This window comes from Pempheris klunzingeri, chromosome 9 (genome assembly GCF_042242105.1).
Source record: "Pempheris klunzingeri isolate RE-2024b chromosome 9, fPemKlu1.hap1, whole genome shotgun sequence".
NCBI lineage: Eukaryota > Metazoa > Chordata > Actinopteri > Acropomatiformes > Pempheridae > Pempheris > Pempheris klunzingeri.
This window is the reverse complement of record NC_092020.1, coordinates 25,199,220-25,217,341: the sequence shown is the minus strand read 5'-3', so window position 1 is coordinate 25,217,341 and position 18,122 is coordinate 25,199,220. Positions and strand designations below refer to the sequence as shown.

The 18,122-nt window shown below is 44.2% G+C and overlaps 1 protein-coding gene across 1 annotated transcript in view; it reads right to left on the bottom strand.

Annotated features, from left to right (window-relative positions):
- The window catches only part of LOC139207076 (NLR family CARD domain-containing protein 3-like), a 17,479-nt gene extending 5,785 nt beyond the window's left edge, over positions 1-11,694 (bottom strand). The window contains exons 1-10 of the mRNA XM_070836713.1: positions 11,657-11,694; positions 7,924-8,057; positions 7,189-7,359; positions 6,967-7,080; positions 6,100-6,142; positions 5,782-5,992; positions 3,883-5,653; positions 2,593-2,766; positions 759-932; positions 293-339 (exon numbers count right to left, since the gene is read on the bottom strand). Coding sequence (XP_070692814.1) covers positions 293-339; positions 759-932; positions 2,593-2,766; positions 3,883-5,653; positions 5,782-5,992; positions 6,100-6,142; positions 6,967-7,080; positions 7,189-7,359; positions 7,924-7,991 — 2,773 coding nt within the window. The 5' untranslated portion in view covers positions 7,992-8,057; positions 11,657-11,694. The remainder of the gene's footprint in view (positions 1-292; positions 340-758; positions 933-2,592; positions 2,767-3,882; positions 5,654-5,781; positions 5,993-6,099; positions 6,143-6,966; positions 7,081-7,188; positions 7,360-7,923; positions 8,058-11,656) is intronic.
- Between the last annotated feature and the right edge of the window lie 6,428 nt (positions 11,695-18,122).

The window sequence follows — 18,122 nt, the reverse complement described above, 5'->3', positions numbered from 1 at the left end:
AGAAAAAGCTGCATTTGCTAATTGAGCAGCTCTTAATTATTCTTTGTTGTCAATATGCAGATTTTTAGTTATTTTGAGCTGTTTAATAATTTAATGTGGAGTTAAAGTGTGTAAGTGGGAACTGATTTGTTAACAACATTGCATTAGATGAAAGGATTAATAATGTTTATTTTCAGTGTTCATGCTCTCAGAGGATTAAAATGACGACACCTGTCAGAGACTCATCAGTGATCATCTTCATCCTCAGTAGCATTTGAATGAGTGAAGATGGTTGAATCATAAACACACTTACACTTCCTCAGACCTGGTCTCAACCATCGCTCTCCTCCAGGCTCCACCCTGAAAGGAGGAGGGGGGTGTCAGACCAGCACTTTCTCTTTCAGCATGGAAACATGGACGTTACATCGCTCTCACACACACAGTTCAGTTCATATTTCTGTGTTTACAGACAGTGTTTTGTGTTATTATGGACTGAAAAATTAGATCTTAGTCACACAAAAATGCCTAAATGTCTGTTGAGGGAGGAAAACCTCTATTCTTGTGTTTACATCTAATCTTTTCTCACCAATATTCACTTTATTCTAAGGCTGTATGAACCAGAACCATTTAATTTACTTTGAAGGCATGCATCATGGTGTTGGCTGACTTTTTGTGTCTCCTCGCTGACACCAGATAAAATAAAAACTACACACAGATGTTTCCAGCTGCAGCTCCTCTATCAGACTGATTGTCGGTGGCAGCAGCAGGCCTCCTCATACCTGAGAGTGTCCAGTCTCCAGTGTGGATGCTTCAGTCCAGCAGACAGCAGACTCACGCCTGAGTCGCCTGGATGGTTGTAGCTCAGGTCCAGCTCTCTCAGATGGGAGGGGTTGGAGCTCAGGGCGGAGGCCAGAGAAGTGCAGCCTTCCTCTGTGATCAGACAGCCTGACAGCCTGAAAACACACACATTAACACACATGAAACAGTCTGATGGGACTGTCAGGGGCGGGAAGGTGGAGTGTTTTTTCTGTCATCGCCTGTAATTTGCTTCCGTCTTTAAACTTTCCAGTCAGTACATTAAAACCAAAATGGCAGACTACTGTAAGGCTTTTATTATGAAGCTACTGCAGCTTCCTGTAGCCTCAGTCCACATGTTGTTAGCAGCTCTTAAATCTTAACCGCATTAAAAACACGTCCAAATAAAGAAATATGAAAAGAAACAGTCACAGACAGCTAATTAGATGAGCTGCAGGTGACAGAACCTTCCTACAGTTTGGACCAGAGTTATTATAGTGAACTAAAACAACACTAACATTTAAAACTGTAAATGAAAAAAACATTTTGATTCAAAATAAGAATAAAAACTAGACTTTAAAAAAGCTAACTAACAGAAATATTGTGATTCAATAAACTAACTAACATAAAATCAAACTAAACAGGAAATGTCTTTAGTTTTAGTCTTTGCCAGTTTGATCAAACACGTTGGTGCATGTTCATTAAGACTGGGATGTGTGCATGACTCAGTCAGATGACATCACAGTGTTGTATTTGTCCTGAAACACCAATTCTGAAAAATACCCTCCATAATAAAATGAAACATGCAAATGTTTATAACACAACTAGGATGAACTGTCGTATCGCCATGACGAGTGTTTGAGCCTTTTCTGTGGTGATGATTGTGGCGCTGGGAGCCTGAAACGCTGCAGTAATTGTTCCAGGTGTGTCGTGCTGAGAGGTCCATGGTTTCTGACCATGAGCTAAGTTTTTTATGAAAACACACCATCTACGCTGGAGCCACACGGACATAACCGACCAAACCAACGGTGCATCATCAATGAGTAAGAAACTCTGGACAATAAAACAGAAACTCCTTGAAACTCTGTCAGACTTTCTGTATCTTTAAAACCGTCTCTGATGCAACAAGTGTCAGGACCACTGCTCCTGCCCCTGCCTGTGCCCTTTTGTCTGTCTGTCTCTCTCTGGCTGTGGTTGCAGGAGTGGAGACAGCTGTGTGGGTCACCTGCAATTCATCATCCACCTCCTGCTGCTTAAGTCTGGTTCAGGAACTCACTCTTCGCCAGTCTGTCGACTCGGTAACTCACTCCTGCCCTGGCTTCAACCCCTGCTCTGCCCTGCCTGTCCTGGTTTCTGACTCCCACCTCCAGCTTCAGAACCCTTGCTGGGCTCCGATTGCCCAGATCAGCCCTGAAACTGGGCAGCTAAGTTTGTGGATTATTTTGTTAGCTGTCCGCCTTTTGTTAGAGTTTTGCGTTCCTGCGCTCTGCCATTGTTTCTTAGTTAGTTCCCTTTGAGTCTGTGAGGAGTGGCAGCCTCGGCATTTTGTATTCTCTCTGTTGTTCTGAGAGTTCTGTTCATACTGTAATAAACCTGTGTGAACCTTGAATTTGGGTCTGTCCACATTACATATCCACATTTTGGGTTCTTGGACTAGCCGCTGACAACAGAGAGACAAAACTAATATAAAATAAGCCAATGGTAAGGTACTAAGTCTAAAAACAGAGTAAATACAATTGGTTTGAAAATAATTTGAGTCGTGCTAAAAAGAGCTTATCAATTGATATATATTAATCGATCAGGCTGATGAATCCTTACCTGAGAGTTTCCAGTGTACAGTGTGGACTCTCCAGCCCAGCAGACAGGACCTTCACTCCTGGATCCTGCAGGTTGTTGTTACTCAGGTCCAGCTCTGTCAGACTAGAGGACTGGGAGCTGAGCACTGAGGACAGGACTTTACAGCTTCTCCTTGAGAGGTTACAGCCACTCAGCCTGAAGACACAATACATAACACCCAACAAGTTGAACGTTACATCATTGCAATTGTGACACACACGAAACGTATGGTCACATTGATGTAATTTTGTTTGTTTTATTTTGAAAGGGTTATTTCTGTGAGATAAATGTACTAATATGAACCGTAATGGTCAATGATTATCTCTTAAGTGAGATGACAAGCCCTCATTGTATTACACACTTAGAGCATTTCAGTGTTGCCAGTAGGAGGCAGTGAGGCGCTTTGCTTCTGCTTGGGACTCCTTTAGAACGGACTCTTGTTTACGTCCTCATTCTGCTGAGCGAAGCTGCACCGACCAGAAGCTCTGTCACCGTCTCATTCTTCCTCCTGTTTATACAGGACTCTTCTCTGTTAATGGGAACTCTATCTGAGACCTGTTACACAATCAGGACTACAGACTAACTTTTCCACTGATGGGACCAACGTTCTCGGTTTAGTCAGTCACACTCACACGTACGTTCTCTGGTTGCATTCACAGTACTAGATATGTAATTGATAGGGTTATTCCCATAACACAAAAAGAGGCCTGCTTCAGTTATAGTTCATCTGGTGTATTTGTCAGACATCATTCTGGGCCTGTTTACTGTTCTGACAGCCTGCTGCAGAAAGAGGCACAGTAGCTGCAGTTTGCATGTCTTTCTTCACTTGGATCAGTATTAAATGATACTGGGTTAGATTTAATGGGATTTACATGAGTGTTTGATGGTAAAACCTGTGATTATGGGGCCAAATGTTTTTGCTGGAGTGATGAACTTGGCACACAAGTCACTATTTGCCTCCTACTGACTTGACACCAACTGTACTGCAAGCTTACCTAAGAGTTTCCAGTGTACAGTGTGGACTCTCCAGCCCAGCAGACAGGACCTTCAGTCCTGAATCCTGCAGGTAGTTGTTACTCAGGTCCAGCTCTGTCAGACTAGAGGACTGGGAGCTGAGCACTGAGGACAGGACTTCACAGCTTCTCTCTGAGAGGTTACAGCCACTCAGCCTGAAGACACAATGAGTGTAAGTTATTTATATATATTTCTCTCATTAAAGCTCAGCAGTGACAACATTATTATTTCAATTAAATAAAATCTGCCTGTTCTTACAGAGCTTTGTTGGAGGCTTTGAGCACTGGCAGCAGCTTCAGAAGAGCCTCCTCTGAAGCAGAGTATTTCTTCAGGTCAAACACGTCCAGATCTTTTTCTGATGACAGTAAAATGAAGACCAGAGCTGACCACTGAGCAGGAGAGAGTTTATCTGTGGAGAGACGTCCTGAACTCAGGGACTGTTGGATCTTCTCCACTAGAGAACGATCATTCAGTTCATTCAGACAGTGGAACAGGTTGATGCTTTTCTCTGAAGACAGATTTTCCTCAAGCTTCTCCTTGATGTACTGGACTGTTTGCTGAGTGGCCTGTAAATTACTACTTGTCTGGTTCACCAGGCCTTGCAGGAGATCCTGATTAGTCTGAAGTGAAAGGCCCAGGAGGAAGCGGAGGAACAAATCCAGGTGTCCATTTGGACTCTGTAAGGCCTGGTCCACGGCGCTCTGGTGGAGCTCTGTCACTGCAGACACTTGGCAGCCTGTCAGCAGATTGAAACCACTGTAGGTGAATTCTAGATGGACATAAAGAGCAGCCAGAAACTCCTGAAGGCTCAAATGGATGAAGCAGAAGACCTGGTCCTGGTACAGCCCCCTCTCCTCTCTAAAGATCTGGGTGAACACTCCTGAGTACACTGAGGCTGCTCTGATATCGATGCCACACTCTGTCAGGTCTGATTCATAGAAGATCAGGTTCCCTTTCTGCAGCTGCTGAAAAGCCAGTTTTCCCAGAGACCAGATCATGGTCCTGGTCTCTAGACTCCAGTGTGGATCTGTCTGAGCTCCTCCATCAAACTTGACATTCTTCACTTTGGTCTGAACCACCAGGTAGTGGATGTACATCTCAGTCAGGGTCTTGGGCAGCTCTCCTCCCTCTCTGGTTTTCAACGCGTCCTCCAGAACCGTAGCGGTGATCCAGCAGAAGACCGGGATGTGGCACATGATGTGGAGGCTTCGTGACTTCTTGATGTGGGAGATGATCCTGTTGGCCTGCTCCTCATCTCTGAATCTCTTCCTGAAGTACTCCTCCTTCTGAGGGTTGGTGAACCCTTTGACCTCTGTCACCATGTCAACACACTCAGGAGGGACCTGATTGGCTGCTGCAGGTCGTGTGGTTATCCAGATGCGGGCAGAGGGAAGCAGATTCCCTCTGATGAGGTTTGTCAGCAGCACATCCACTGAGGCCGACTCTTTAATATCAGTCAGGGTCTCGTTGTTGTGGAAGTCCAGAGGAAGTCGGCACTCGTCCAGACCGTCAAAGATGAACAGAACCTGGAACCCGTCAAACCTGCAGATTCCTGCTTCTTTGGTTTCAGGAAAGAAACGATGAACGAGTTCCACCAAGCTGCATGTTTTGTCTCTCAGCAGATTCAGCTCTCTGAACGTGAATGGAAACATGAACTGTGTGTCCTGGTTGGCTTCGTCTTCAGCCCAGTCCAGAGTGAACTTCTGCGTTAAGACTGTTTTCCCGATGCCGGCCACTCCCGTTGTCATCACTGATCTGATTGGAGAATCTCTTCCAGGTGGGGCTTTAAAGATGTCCACACATCTGATGGTTGTTTCTGGTCTGTCTGGTCTCCTGGATGCTGCTTCAATCTGTCTGACCTCATGTTCATCATTGACCGCTGCAGTCCCTCCCTCTGTGATGTGGAGCTCTGTGTAGATCTGGTTCAGAAGCGTTGGGTTTCCTGCTTTAGCGACGCCCTCGAACACACACTGGAACTTCTTCTTCTGGTTAGATTTAAGGTTACGTTGACAAACGGAGGCAGAAATTTCTGAATGGACACACAACAAATAAGAACATTTGAGAAATGATGAATATTTCAACAAAGTAATAAATAATACATTTCTATCGTCTCTAGAGACATTAGTTAATGTCCCGTTTATCCAGAAATCCTCTTACTGCTCTGCAGATAGTCAGCCAGCTCCTCCTGCTTCAGTCTCCTCAGGAGGTGAAGTGTGATCTTCAGAATCGCCTCTCTGCTGCTCTTCCTCTGCTCTTCATCCTCACCCTCCCTCTGACTCTCTAAGTATCCTGAGCAGTCTGAACTCAGAACCCTCTGGATCTCCTTCAGCTCCTTCTTCACAAGACTGACCATATTCTCCTCCAGCAGCTGCAGCAGAGGATCATGGGAATGACACGATCAAAGTCAAACAAATTCATGTGTGTGGAGATGATTTGGAACAGAATAGATGTAAAAGTAATTATTGTACAACAGACCATAAATATTGAGTCCAGGGGTGTTTGATGCTCCTGGTCAACTCTGTGGAGGAACACTGAAGAATTAGCTCACATTGTGTCTGTCTGCAGAGAGTCAAACACAAGGTCAGGTGACTCCCTGTAGTGGTAAAGGTTTACTCGTCCTGCTGATCCCACTGAGAATCAACAGTTAACAGCCTATTTCTAGAGTTCAGCTCAGTGTTTTGCTTCACTAGTTGGTTTTGTTTAGTCCCAGCAGCTCTCACCAACCCCTCCAATGAGCTCTCCCTCCCTCACTGACCCTCCAGCTGCTCCAGTAGAGCTGCTCAGTGTCTGCTGGTATCAAACTGGTTGTGCTGGGCAGCTCCCAGGAGAAAAATGACAACCAACAAGTAAACAACAGTTCAAACATCAGTGCCCTCCATTGTCAGATGGTCGAACAGCGTCTGAACCTCCCCCCAGACGGGTTGTGTCCTCACACCCACCTCACTCAGTGATTGGTCGGCCGTGTGGAGGCGGCAGGTTTGAACACTAAAGGTCTTCTAGAGTCTGAAAATGTGTCTGTGTGTCTTTATATATATGAACATGAGATCACGTCACTGCATCATTGCACTACTGTCTGTTCTCACTCTTTTTTTAAACTATACTTATATGTATATTCACAGATTTACATTGTACAAAGATCTTAAATGTTCATTTTTTGTGCTTAAGTTAAATGTGTGTTTGCTTCGTTCAGCTTTGTTGTTCTTGTCTCCCTTTTTGTCTGGAGGAGATCAGTGGAAAAACAGAAATCACATACTTGGCCAATAAAACTGTTTCTTAATCTGATTCTGATTCAAACTAGTTCTTTTCTAGTTTCACCAACTCTTAATGTCAGTGTAAGCTTACATAAGGTCAGCAGATGGAGGTTGATCTTTAAAATCAATTAAATCATCCTTCGACTGGTCGCTCTTGAAGGACAGACAGCTGGGTTCAGGAGAGTCTCGTCTCTGCAGCAGGACCCTGAAACGTCAGCAGCACAGATAAATGTGCATGTCGGACAAAAATATGTCCAATTTATTAACAACTAACTTTCTGTCTCTAATGTGTTTTTACCAGTTTAATTCTTACCTTCCATCAGCAGATTTCTTAAAAAAAAGAGGAAGCACCATTGACCTATCACTCTTTATAGACACACAGCTGGGTTCAGGTTCAGGTTCAGGTTCAGGTTCAGGTTCAGATCCAGGTTCAGATCCAGCAGAGTCTGCTTTGTGCTTCGAGTGCACGTGTAGGTGCTGTGACCTGGTGGTGTAACACACAGTCTTAATACTTTACTTGTTTTGCATCTTTTGTTCATCGTAATTATTTTATTATTTTCTTTCTGCAGCACAAGAGTTATTCACCATTAAAAGATTCTAGATTCAATGTGAAAGACAACATATTTTAGTAACTCTGTTAAAATAATGTGGATGTGGATGATCCACATGCCGAAATCACAACAAGACCTCGATCACTAGTGAAGCCTTTAAAATGGTTACTGGTCACTATGCAAATGTCTCTTTGAAAGCAGGAAACTTTAAAATAATAAGGTTTTTGAATTGAGTTTGGTACATAAATAGGAAAAACCATCTTTCTGAGCACCATTCTTCCAAAATATATTCCCTCCTCTGGTGTTTCTTTTCAGTGTCCCGTTTCTTTGTTGGGTGTGATATCTGCACTTTCTCTTTTGGTTTAATTAGGACACATCCTGGAGATTTGGGAGTGCTACTGAATGTGGATATAAGGTACTGTCAATGTCTGAAATGCAAAAAATGCCCCACATTAGGCTAATTCACCCAAATTGTGTATATGAAGGTGTTTCCTTACCTGTCTTCTGATTCCATGTGAGTCCTTTTGGTCGGCGCGGACTCGTCACCTAAATGTGTTCTCTGCATTTCTTCTTCTTGCTTATTTTTTCTTCTTCATTGGTTGAGGGACAGACTGGTGTTTATTCTCTGTAGCTGTGGAAAAAGAGGCCGTCACTTATCCAGACAAATTCAGTTATTTCAGTCCACAGAGAAGACGACACACAAACATATGAACAAATGTAGGACAGCGGACGCTTTGACTCTAAAATGGAGGGAAACTCTTCCTGTTAGTGTCAGTTGTCAGCATTTCAAATCAAATCAAACTTTATTGTCATTTAGCTGTACAGACAACAGTAGTGCAGGCAAAATGAGACACACACATCCCTGCACACTGCAAGAGATAAGCTTGTTATTGACTAGAAGAGTCGTGACCTTATCATGGAAAAAGGTCGGTAGATGGATTTCAGAGTTAACTACGACCTTCTTGACATTGGAAAAAATAGCGTCTACCATAAAGGGGAAACAACCGCTCTTCCAAAACACCTGGGCCCTTCATGGCCTGTCTAAAGACAATAGACATATATAGACATAGAAACACCTGCAGCCCAACCGATGTGTTCAAATGTCCTCACTGACACTGTTTTGTTTTATTGTTTGTTTTTGTTTTGTTTTGCTTTTTAATAGATTATTTAATATTTTGGGGGTGGACTTCAGGTTTTAAGTGTATTGTACCTCTAAGTGTTCGTGTCTGGATGAACACATGCACAAACGTTTATAAAAAAAGTGACTACAGCACCTTTTCCACCAACATTTCCAGGAACTTTTATTACCAGGAATTTATTTTTTAAGACTTCCTGGTAATCTATGTGGTTTGTGTTTCCACCAAACCTCAAAGTCCCGGAACATTTATTCACATCAAGCTGATGATGACGTATGGGGGACGTAGAGTACGGCGGTCGGACCCACTGCGACTGTTGTGGTCCTTCAGCTTCTTATAATCTTGCATAAGTTTCTTCAACTTTTCACGAGATTGTTTCCCCCTGTGTCCTACATTCAGCTCCACCAGCTTGTCGGCTGTTCTTCTACAGACTCGGTCCATAGAAATGAGCTCGTAGAAATGAAATAAACGAGTTTGCAGCCACACTGGAAAGGAAGTGCGGGACGCTGCAAGTGTTTTCCACCAATCACTGTTCTTCAGCACACAGCCCCGCCCCTCAAGACTAATCTGAGTCCTACCCCCCTACTAGGAACTGTTTTCAGGGAACGTTTGGGGTTGAGGGAAAGTTTTTTCCCGGGTAATTTCGGTGGAAACGTGCCGAGGTTTTTCAAAATCCTGGGTAAATGAGAAAAGTTCCTGCGGTGGAAAAGAGGCTCATGTGAACTGAAGTGCTAAATAGTGAGTCTGTTCCAGGTCAGCAGTCCAAAGGTACGGAAGCCTGTTTCCGCCAGTAAAAAAAAAAAAAAGATGAGATAAAAAGTCATAATTACGAGATAAGAAAGTCGAAATTATGAGAAAGGAAATGCGCATGCGCTTCAGTTGTACCGACAGAGCAGCAGTTCTTTGTATGAATCCTGTATAGTTTGACACAGAAATGGACTGCCAGTACACTGAGGACTACTTTAAACGGGGCTTTACAACGGATGAAATACTTCATTTACTCTCTGATTTGCATGGGATTATACTGAGCAAACACACACTAGAAAGGATTTTAAGCAAGAAGAACCTTTGGCGTAGAAAGACTAAGACGCACTGTAACGAAGACCACAGAGTTAGACATTAGAAGATCATTTCAAAGCCACATTAAAGAAATTCTCGCAACTTGTTTTGCTCCCTGCAACAATGAACTAATTTAATATTTCAAAGCTAAATCATGCAGCCATGAAGTCACTTGCAATAGCGACCTTTCAACCACAGGACAGCGTCGTTGCTGTACCTGGACAAGCGAGGCGTTCATGGACCCCTTTCTCTGTCGGTACAACTGAAGCGCATGAGCATTTCCTTTCTCGTAATTTCGACTTTTTATCTCATCTTTTTTTTTTTCACTGGCTTAAACGGGCTTCCACACAAAGGAGACTCTGACAAAAGGAGTTCTCGGACAGAGGGGAGGGAAACTCAGACGACACCTCTCAGCTCCCCTAACTATCCTCTGCAGCTGGAGCTTGCTGCCCCTCTGTCCGCCTGCACACATACTGTGGTGCTGCTGCTGTAATCCATACTGTCATCTTTCTGTTTACATGCAAAATACACTTTACATTCACTGCTGTTGTCACTTTATCGTGGTAACTAAGTAAGTTATAGCTTACTTAGTTTGTGTTGTTGATAGTAGTCTACTAGAATTTCATTGTACTGTCTGGTTTTCTGTGCATATGACAATAAACATCTAGAATCTTGAATCCCCTCCAGCTGAATGGGCGTCTGAGATGCCGTCATGCAGCCATGTTTCAGTGAAAGCAAACACACAGCAGTCTCTCCTCTCTCTCTCAGCAGACGGAGCTCTTCCAGCTTGCTGTCATTAGAGAGTATTTAGCCTGGCATGGATCCCGGCTCTCTTCCCCTCTTTTGTCTAAATCCTTGCTTTGCCCTGAAGTTTAGTAAAGTCTCTGAGCGATGAAAGACAAGAAACACAAAACTTTCACCCTCGCTGAGTCTCTGTGTGCCGCCACCTCCACCTGGATATTTAGTTGTCTTGGTGTTAGGATCCTGGTGTTTTTCCCTGTTCCCCCTGTCTCTCTCCCTCATGTGTGTCTGTCTCCCTCAGGTGTGTCTGTCTCTCCCTCAGGTGTGTCTCTCTCCCTCAGGTGTGTCTGTCTCTCCCTCAGGTGTGTCTCTCTCCCTCAGGTGTGTCTGTCTCTCCCTCAGGTGTGTCTCTCTCCCTCAGGTGTGTCAGTCACCTGAGTGGAGTCGAGGAGGTCACTCCAGGTCATCAGCCCACGCTCCTGTTCCTCATCACTAATCTAGCCTCCTCCTCCTCCCCTGTCTTTATCAGACCAGCTCAGCTCTTCACTTGTTGTCAGATTGTCTGTTTCCACATGATAAACTTCAGGCTCCCTGTTACTAGACTCCTTGTCGTGTTTGCTCGTATTTGTTCCTGCTCCACCAGCCTGCTTCCCCTGGTCTCAGCCCTGCTTTGGTTCATTGTAGTAAATAAACCTCCCTGTCTCCCAACCTGTGTCCTCGTCTGCATTGAGGGTTCAGTCAGTTCTGTTCAGCCTAACACTTGTTTTAATGATAAGAAGTGCTGCTGGTCGTGTTTCCTTCTGCTTGTTAGTTGTTTACTTTAAACATGTTCTAGTTGAGCTTATTTGGTTTTTGTGTAACTGCTATTTTGCTTTGTTGTTGTGTGGGTGGTGATTTTTACCATTTTACCTAAAAGCCTCACACACCCACAGTGAGTGTGAGGCCGCTGACTTTGACTTATTTCCTCATCTAACACATCTACGTGACCTTATTGCCTCAAGGTCACAGCAACAGCTGCAGACGACAGGATCTCCTGACAAAGATCATCAGATTTATACGAAACCTTCGAGTGATACACGTGATTTAACCTAGTTTCCATTAAAACTCGCTGCAGATGAAGATTCACGCCATGTCGACCAAACTGCGTCACCAGCTGTGTTCACATTAGCGAGGCCCCTTAAATGCTGCTGCAGCTTTAATTCTAGTTAATTTCTACCTGAAGTAAAGAAACGGGACGAACAGAGGATCATTCAGGAGTCAAACAGTGAAAACATGTCGCTAAAAACAGTCCTACCTTTCAGAAGAAGGAGAAAACCAACTGTGACACGACGAACTGACAAGTTAAAACTTGAAGAGTGAAAAGTGAAACTAAACTTTGAGACAAGAAGGGGCCATAATGTCACCGTTACCACGGCAACGAATACATAAAGTAATAAATGACTTAGATAAGATAACATTTATTGACCCTCAGTGGGGAAAGGTTGCTGTTACTGCAGCTCAAGGAGACAGAAACAGTTAAAGAAAGAGAAAATAAATAAACAGAAGAATGATGTAGATTGTGGATTGTTGCACAGTTGTTACAGACTGGGTAATAATAAAGTGCACTAGGTGGTGGTTGTGCTCGTGGTTGGTGCAGCAGGCTATAATGCAGCATTGTACAGTCTGACTGCAGTCGGGATGAAGGAGCTGCTCCTTCTTACACTGAGGGTGTATCAGTCTGTCACTGAAGGAGCTGCTGAAGGCCCCCACAGTCTGATACAGAGGGTGGGAGGTGTTGTCCATGATGGAGGACAGTTTGGCCAAGATCCTCCTCTCTCCCACCACCTCTATGGAGTCCAGGGGGGGGGGGGCACAGACGGAGCTGGCTCTCTTTATCAGTCTGTTGAGCCTGTTCTTGTCGCCCCTCCCCAACTCACCACTGCATTAAAAACCACAGAAGCCACCACAGTCTCATAGAAGGTCCTCAGCAGTGGTCTGCTCCCTCCAAAGGATCCAAGCCTCCTCAGCAGCTACAGACGACACTGACCCTTCTTATAAAGAGAGTCGGTGTTGTCTGTCCAGTCCAGTTTGTCGTTCAGGTGAACACCCATCAGGCACTTGTATGTCCTCACTCTCTCGATGTCAAGTCCCTGGATGTTCACTGTTGCAGTGATGGAGGGTTTCCTGTGGAAGTCGACCACCATCTCCTTTGTCTTGCTGGCCCCGTGCTGCAGACCACCACATCAAACTCTACTCTACACAGCAAACTCTACAGCGATCCTGAAGAAGGCACAGCAGAGACTCTACTTCCTGAGGATTCTCAGGAAGAACAACCTAAGGTCTGAGCTCTTGGTGTCCTTCTACCGCTGCTCGGTGGAGTCGGTGCTGAGCCACGGCATCTCGCTGTGGTTCTCCAGCTGCACTGCGGCAGAGAGGAAGCAGCTCCAGAGGGTCATTAACACCGCCCACAGACTGACTGGCTGCCCTCTTCCATCTCTGGAGGACATCTACAGCGCTTGCTGCCTCAGGAGAGCCCGCAGCATCATCAGGGACTCCTCACACCCCGGACACTACCTCTTCCAACTCCTTCCCTCAGGCAGACGTTTCAGGGCAATAAAGTCTAGCACCAACAGACTAAAGAACAGCTTCTACCCCAGAGCTGTCATTGCCCTAAATAAATAACAACAACACAACCTGAACAATACAAAACACCAAAAATACAACCAACCAAAGAAATGTGAAAACAGGAACGTTCTTTCACCTATTTATATTTTTGTATATATTTTCTTTGTACATATCTTTTTTATTCTTAAAAAAATCCAATGTTAATAACCCCCCAGTACAGTTTTTGCACTAAAGTTTATTCCGTCGTTCTTTTGCACTATTCTGTATTTTGCACCTTCCGTTGTTTGCACTGTCCATGAGAGCTGCTGTTTTTTTATTTCAATTTCGTTGTGCTTCTTTGCACAATGACAATAAAAGAATTCTGATTCTGATCAGACACACTGTCCTGCAGCCTCACAGACTGGGGTCTGTCCGTGAGGTAGTCAGTGACCCATGCAGCCAGCTGGTCACTGACCCCCGCTCTCTCCAGCTTCACCCTGAGCAGATAAATAATAATAATAGATAGATAAATAAAATAAAAAAATAACGGCTTCAGTAAAAATAAACATAAAATGATAAAGTACATGAAATAAAACAACAGCCAAACCACAGAAAACACAAGTAACATGATTTGATCTCTTCCTCTGACAGCATGAAGGGCACTAATGGCTCCACGGGGTCTGGATCCTCTTCCTCTTGTTCTCCACCTTGTTCCTCTAGTCTTTCTTCAGATTGTAGGTTTAAATACACTGAATTAAAGTAAAACTCAGTACAAATAATTACCCATCATCCTTTGTGTCCAACATTATGTGTTATTCATGTCAGAACTGGACCGAGAACCCAAAATGTGGACACAGGACCAAACCCAAACTCAGGTTCACACGGGTTTATTAACAACAGAGTTAGGAAAATACAAAAACGACGAGGCTGCCACTCCTCATGAACAAAAGGGGAACAACTAAGGAACAATGGCAGAGCGCAAAAATAGAAAACCAACAAAAGACAGAACAGCTAACAAAGCAAAACACAAAAACTTACCTGCCGAGTTACAGGGGCTGATGACTACAAACGAAAGGTGAACAGCTAACAAAATAATCCATAAACTTAGCTGCTGTGTGCAAGGGCTGATCTAGGCAATCAGAGCTCAACAAGGTTCTGAAGCTGGAGGCAGGAGCCGGTATCCAGGACAGGCAAGGCAAGGCAAGGCAGAGCAGAGCCGGGGTCGTAGTCAGGGCAGGAACAGGTCTGAGGGGGAACAGCAGAGTTGACAAACTGACAGGGGGTGAATGCCTGAACCAGACTTAAGTAGCAGACAGGCTGATTAGTTGCAGGTGATCACACAGCTGCCTCCGCTCCTGCAATCACACACAGAGAAAGAGAGAGACACAGAGACAGACAAACAGTGCCACCTCTGGCCATAGGCAGGAGGAGGAGCAGTGGTCCTGACAATTCAGCTCACTGCAGCCTTCGAGAGGAGAGTTCATAGAAGATGTTCCTCTTATTGTCACTTTGACAACATTAATACTAGAAATCAATCAGGCGTGAGTCAAAGGAGGACATTTGAACCATTTAAAGCAGGGGTGTCCAAACTTTTTTCACTGAGGGCCACATACAGAAAAACATCCAAAGGGCTGGGCCGCTCACTAGAAGTATTATACTGCTAACTTTAATCCACTAGAGGTGATGTATATGGTCTCACCTCTAGTGGATTACAGTGGGCAAAATCAATCACATGTAGGTAAATTCTGCTTGATAACTGAATTTGATTCAAGAAAAAAAAAAAACAGCCTTTCCATTAGTGGGCTTTCATTTATTAGTAGTGGTACAAGCTGGTCTTTGCCTTGTGTGTTCAGGTGATCAGTGAGATCCACTAAACATGCCAACCAGAGAGGGTCACTGAGCTCATGAAGAGGTCCTTCTCTCTTCAAAACTGGTCCATTTCTGATCTCAGGGAATAAAACCGCTGCAGCACAGAGCCACGACTTAGCCAGCCCCCCCAACACCAGCACCAGCATCAGAGAGGGAAGCTTGAAATAGTCTGTGCTAGAGCCCTGGTGCTCGAATCAACAGCCTTACCTCCACTTTCTTGCCCCTCGGCAGACACCGTAGATTCCTTTGCGCTCCCCTGTCCCAGCTGGAGCTCCATCCGTCGTACCTCCACACAGCTCGTCCCATTTAAGTCCCATCATGCCAACTGTACCTGGCACAGCTTCAAAAACATCCTCACCTGTCGTGGTGCTCTTTAGACTTCTAACATCAAGCAGCTCCTCCGTAATGTAAAGTGATCGTCATTAGTTATCAGCTGTGCTCTCATCACACACCGCGTCTGAAACTCTCTACACTCACTTGCTCTCTTATGTTTCCTTAATTCTGCCATTTTGGGTCACCTGCAGCTAGTGATGTGTCCTCCCGTGCCGAGGCTTCGGAGCGTGTGTCGAGTAATCCAAGATTTTTTTTGTGAAGCGCGTATAGAGGCTTGTGTTGATGACGTATGTGGTGACGTTCGAAGCCTCGCGAGCTGACCGTACCACGTGACTGCTTCAGGAACCGGTTTGCGGGTTTGACGTGCGGTTCAGAATATAAGAGATAGCAAAACACAATGGACTCTCCCCTCAGTACTTGTAGATTTTTGCCTGCGGTACATTTGTTTGCAATCGTTTTCCGACTCTTTTTCCTCATGGAACCACCAAGAAAGAGAAGATCCTCCCCTGTCTGGGAATACTTTGACCTGATTTCTCCTAACAAGGTAGGCAGTAATAGCAATAATAAGTGAACTGTAATAAGTAAGTGTGACAACATCGCACATCGCTTGTTCTAATTTATTTTTTATTTCCTGGTATTTCAAAAGGTGAAGTGTCTTTTGTGTACCAAAGAGCTGGTATACAGCAACAACACCTCATCTATGCTGAGGCATTACAGGGCCCTGCATGAAAACAAGGAGACCAACCAAGGTGGATCAAGCTCAGGTAAAAAAAAAAAACATTACACTGTAAGTTTCTATTTGAAAACAATAATTTCTGATCTGCATATTACCTGTTTATTGATATATATATATATATATGTAACATTCATTTTTCATCAGGAGAGAGTGATGTGAATGAGGCCTTGGTGAACATGGTCATTGAGGATTCCCAGCCCTTCACTATTGTTGAGGACAAAGGATTCAGAAAGCTTGTTAAAGCTTTAAATCCCAACTATGTTCTTCCCACAAGACAGGTGTGTATGCGAGCACATGAACCATTTTTCACCATTTCTCCATCATTGCTATTCTAAGATTGTTCTTATCTTTCTCCTCTTTTAGGCTTTGAAAGCTATGGTGGAGAAACGGTACATGGAGTCCAAGGAGAAAGCCAAAGCCATGGTTTCTCAGGCAACTGCTGTGAGCTTGACCTCTGATATGTGGACCTCTATAAACACTGATGCATATTTGGCAGTGACATGTCATTTCATTGATGACAGAACTGCTTTGCAGTCAGTTGTTTTAGGGGTGCTGCATTTCCCCCAAGCACATACTGCCGTAAATATGGCTAATGTAAAATCAGCACTCATGGCAGAATGGGGAATAACAAATAAAGTCACTTGCTTAGTGACTGATGGTGCCGCAAATATGGGAGCTTGTGCCAAGCAGTTGCATTTGCGTCACACGAATTGTGTGGCACATGCTCTAAGTTTAATTGTCAAAAAGGCTCTGGACCTAAACCCTGTGTTGTCAGAAATTCGAGCAAAGTCAAGAAAAATAGTGGGCTACTTCAAGAGTAGCACCACTGCAAAGGTAAGTATTGTTTTTTTGATAGCAATATTCTAAGTTGCATTCTTTTGTTCAAATTGCTGCTGTAATGACATTTGAATTAATGTATTTTTTGTTTATTTGTTTAAGGAGAGGCTGACGCAGATGCAAATACAGATGGGCCAGGCAAAACTTTAATTAATTCAAGAGGTGGAGACACGCTGGAACAGTACATATCATATGCTCCAGCGCCTATACAACCTAAGAGAGCCTGTAGGAGCAGCTCTGGCAGGCCTGCGCACAGACCTGGTTCCACTAACATCTGAAGAATATGAGATCATATCAGATTGTCTGAAAGGGCTGTCACCTTTTCATGAGGCAACAGTGGAACTGTCAGAGGAGAAGCAGGTATCGGGCTCAAAAGTCATTCCCCTTCTCTCTATGTTGCATCAAGCACTGGAAGAGGAGGATTTGGGTAATCTGCAAACTCCAGAGAGCAGAGAAATGGTCGAAAAACTCAGACACCAGTTGAGGGAGAAGCTGAACATACTACAGCAAATGAGCATCATGTCACTGGCAACCCTCCTCGACCCCAGATTTTAAAAAAAATAGGGTTCTTCAGCCCTAATAAAGCAGCAGAGGCAGAGAGGAGCCTCACAACTGAGTGTGCTGCAGTAATGAGAACCAATGCCATGTCATCATCATCCTCATCTTCATCATCATCCTCTTCACAGCCACACACATCAGATGCTTCTCAGCCTGCAAGTTCATGTAAGGGATTCATTGTAATTGTGTATTTGAATGCAGTCACATGTTACAGCCTGTTTTTCTGTTTTAGGTAGCAGACTGTGGCAGCGATTTAACACCACAGTCCAGCAGACAAGAACCCAAAACATCACGGCTGATGCAACAGTCGAAGTTCAACTGTACCTTGGAGAGCCAAATCTCACAATACTGCAGGACCCCCTGGAGTATTGGAAACGACAACAGCAGACATATCCAAATTTGTACAAACAAGCTGTGAAAATTCTTTGTACCCCAGCTTCACCTGTCCCTTGTGAAAGGGTATTTTCAAAGGCGGGAGAAATATTGTGCCAAAAAAGAAACCGCCTGAGTCCCAGCACTGTGGAAAAATTGATATTTTTGAATAAAAACAAATAAAACTGTTCTTCCTAGTACCACAAGCACAGTCCTAAAACAAGTTGCACAAGCACATTCACAATTGAAGCTTCACATGCCTTGCCTGGGATAGAAGATGAATGAATGAATGAATGAATGAATGAATGAATGAATGAATGAAGCTTCACATAGCGAAGCCATGGTGTCACTTCAACCACTCTGGCTGTCATACTTTTATTTGTCCACTTGATGGCGCAGTAGAGCAAATGAAGCACCATGAAGCTTCGACCCATGTGTGACGCAATTGGATGGAAAGCTTCAATGCTTCATG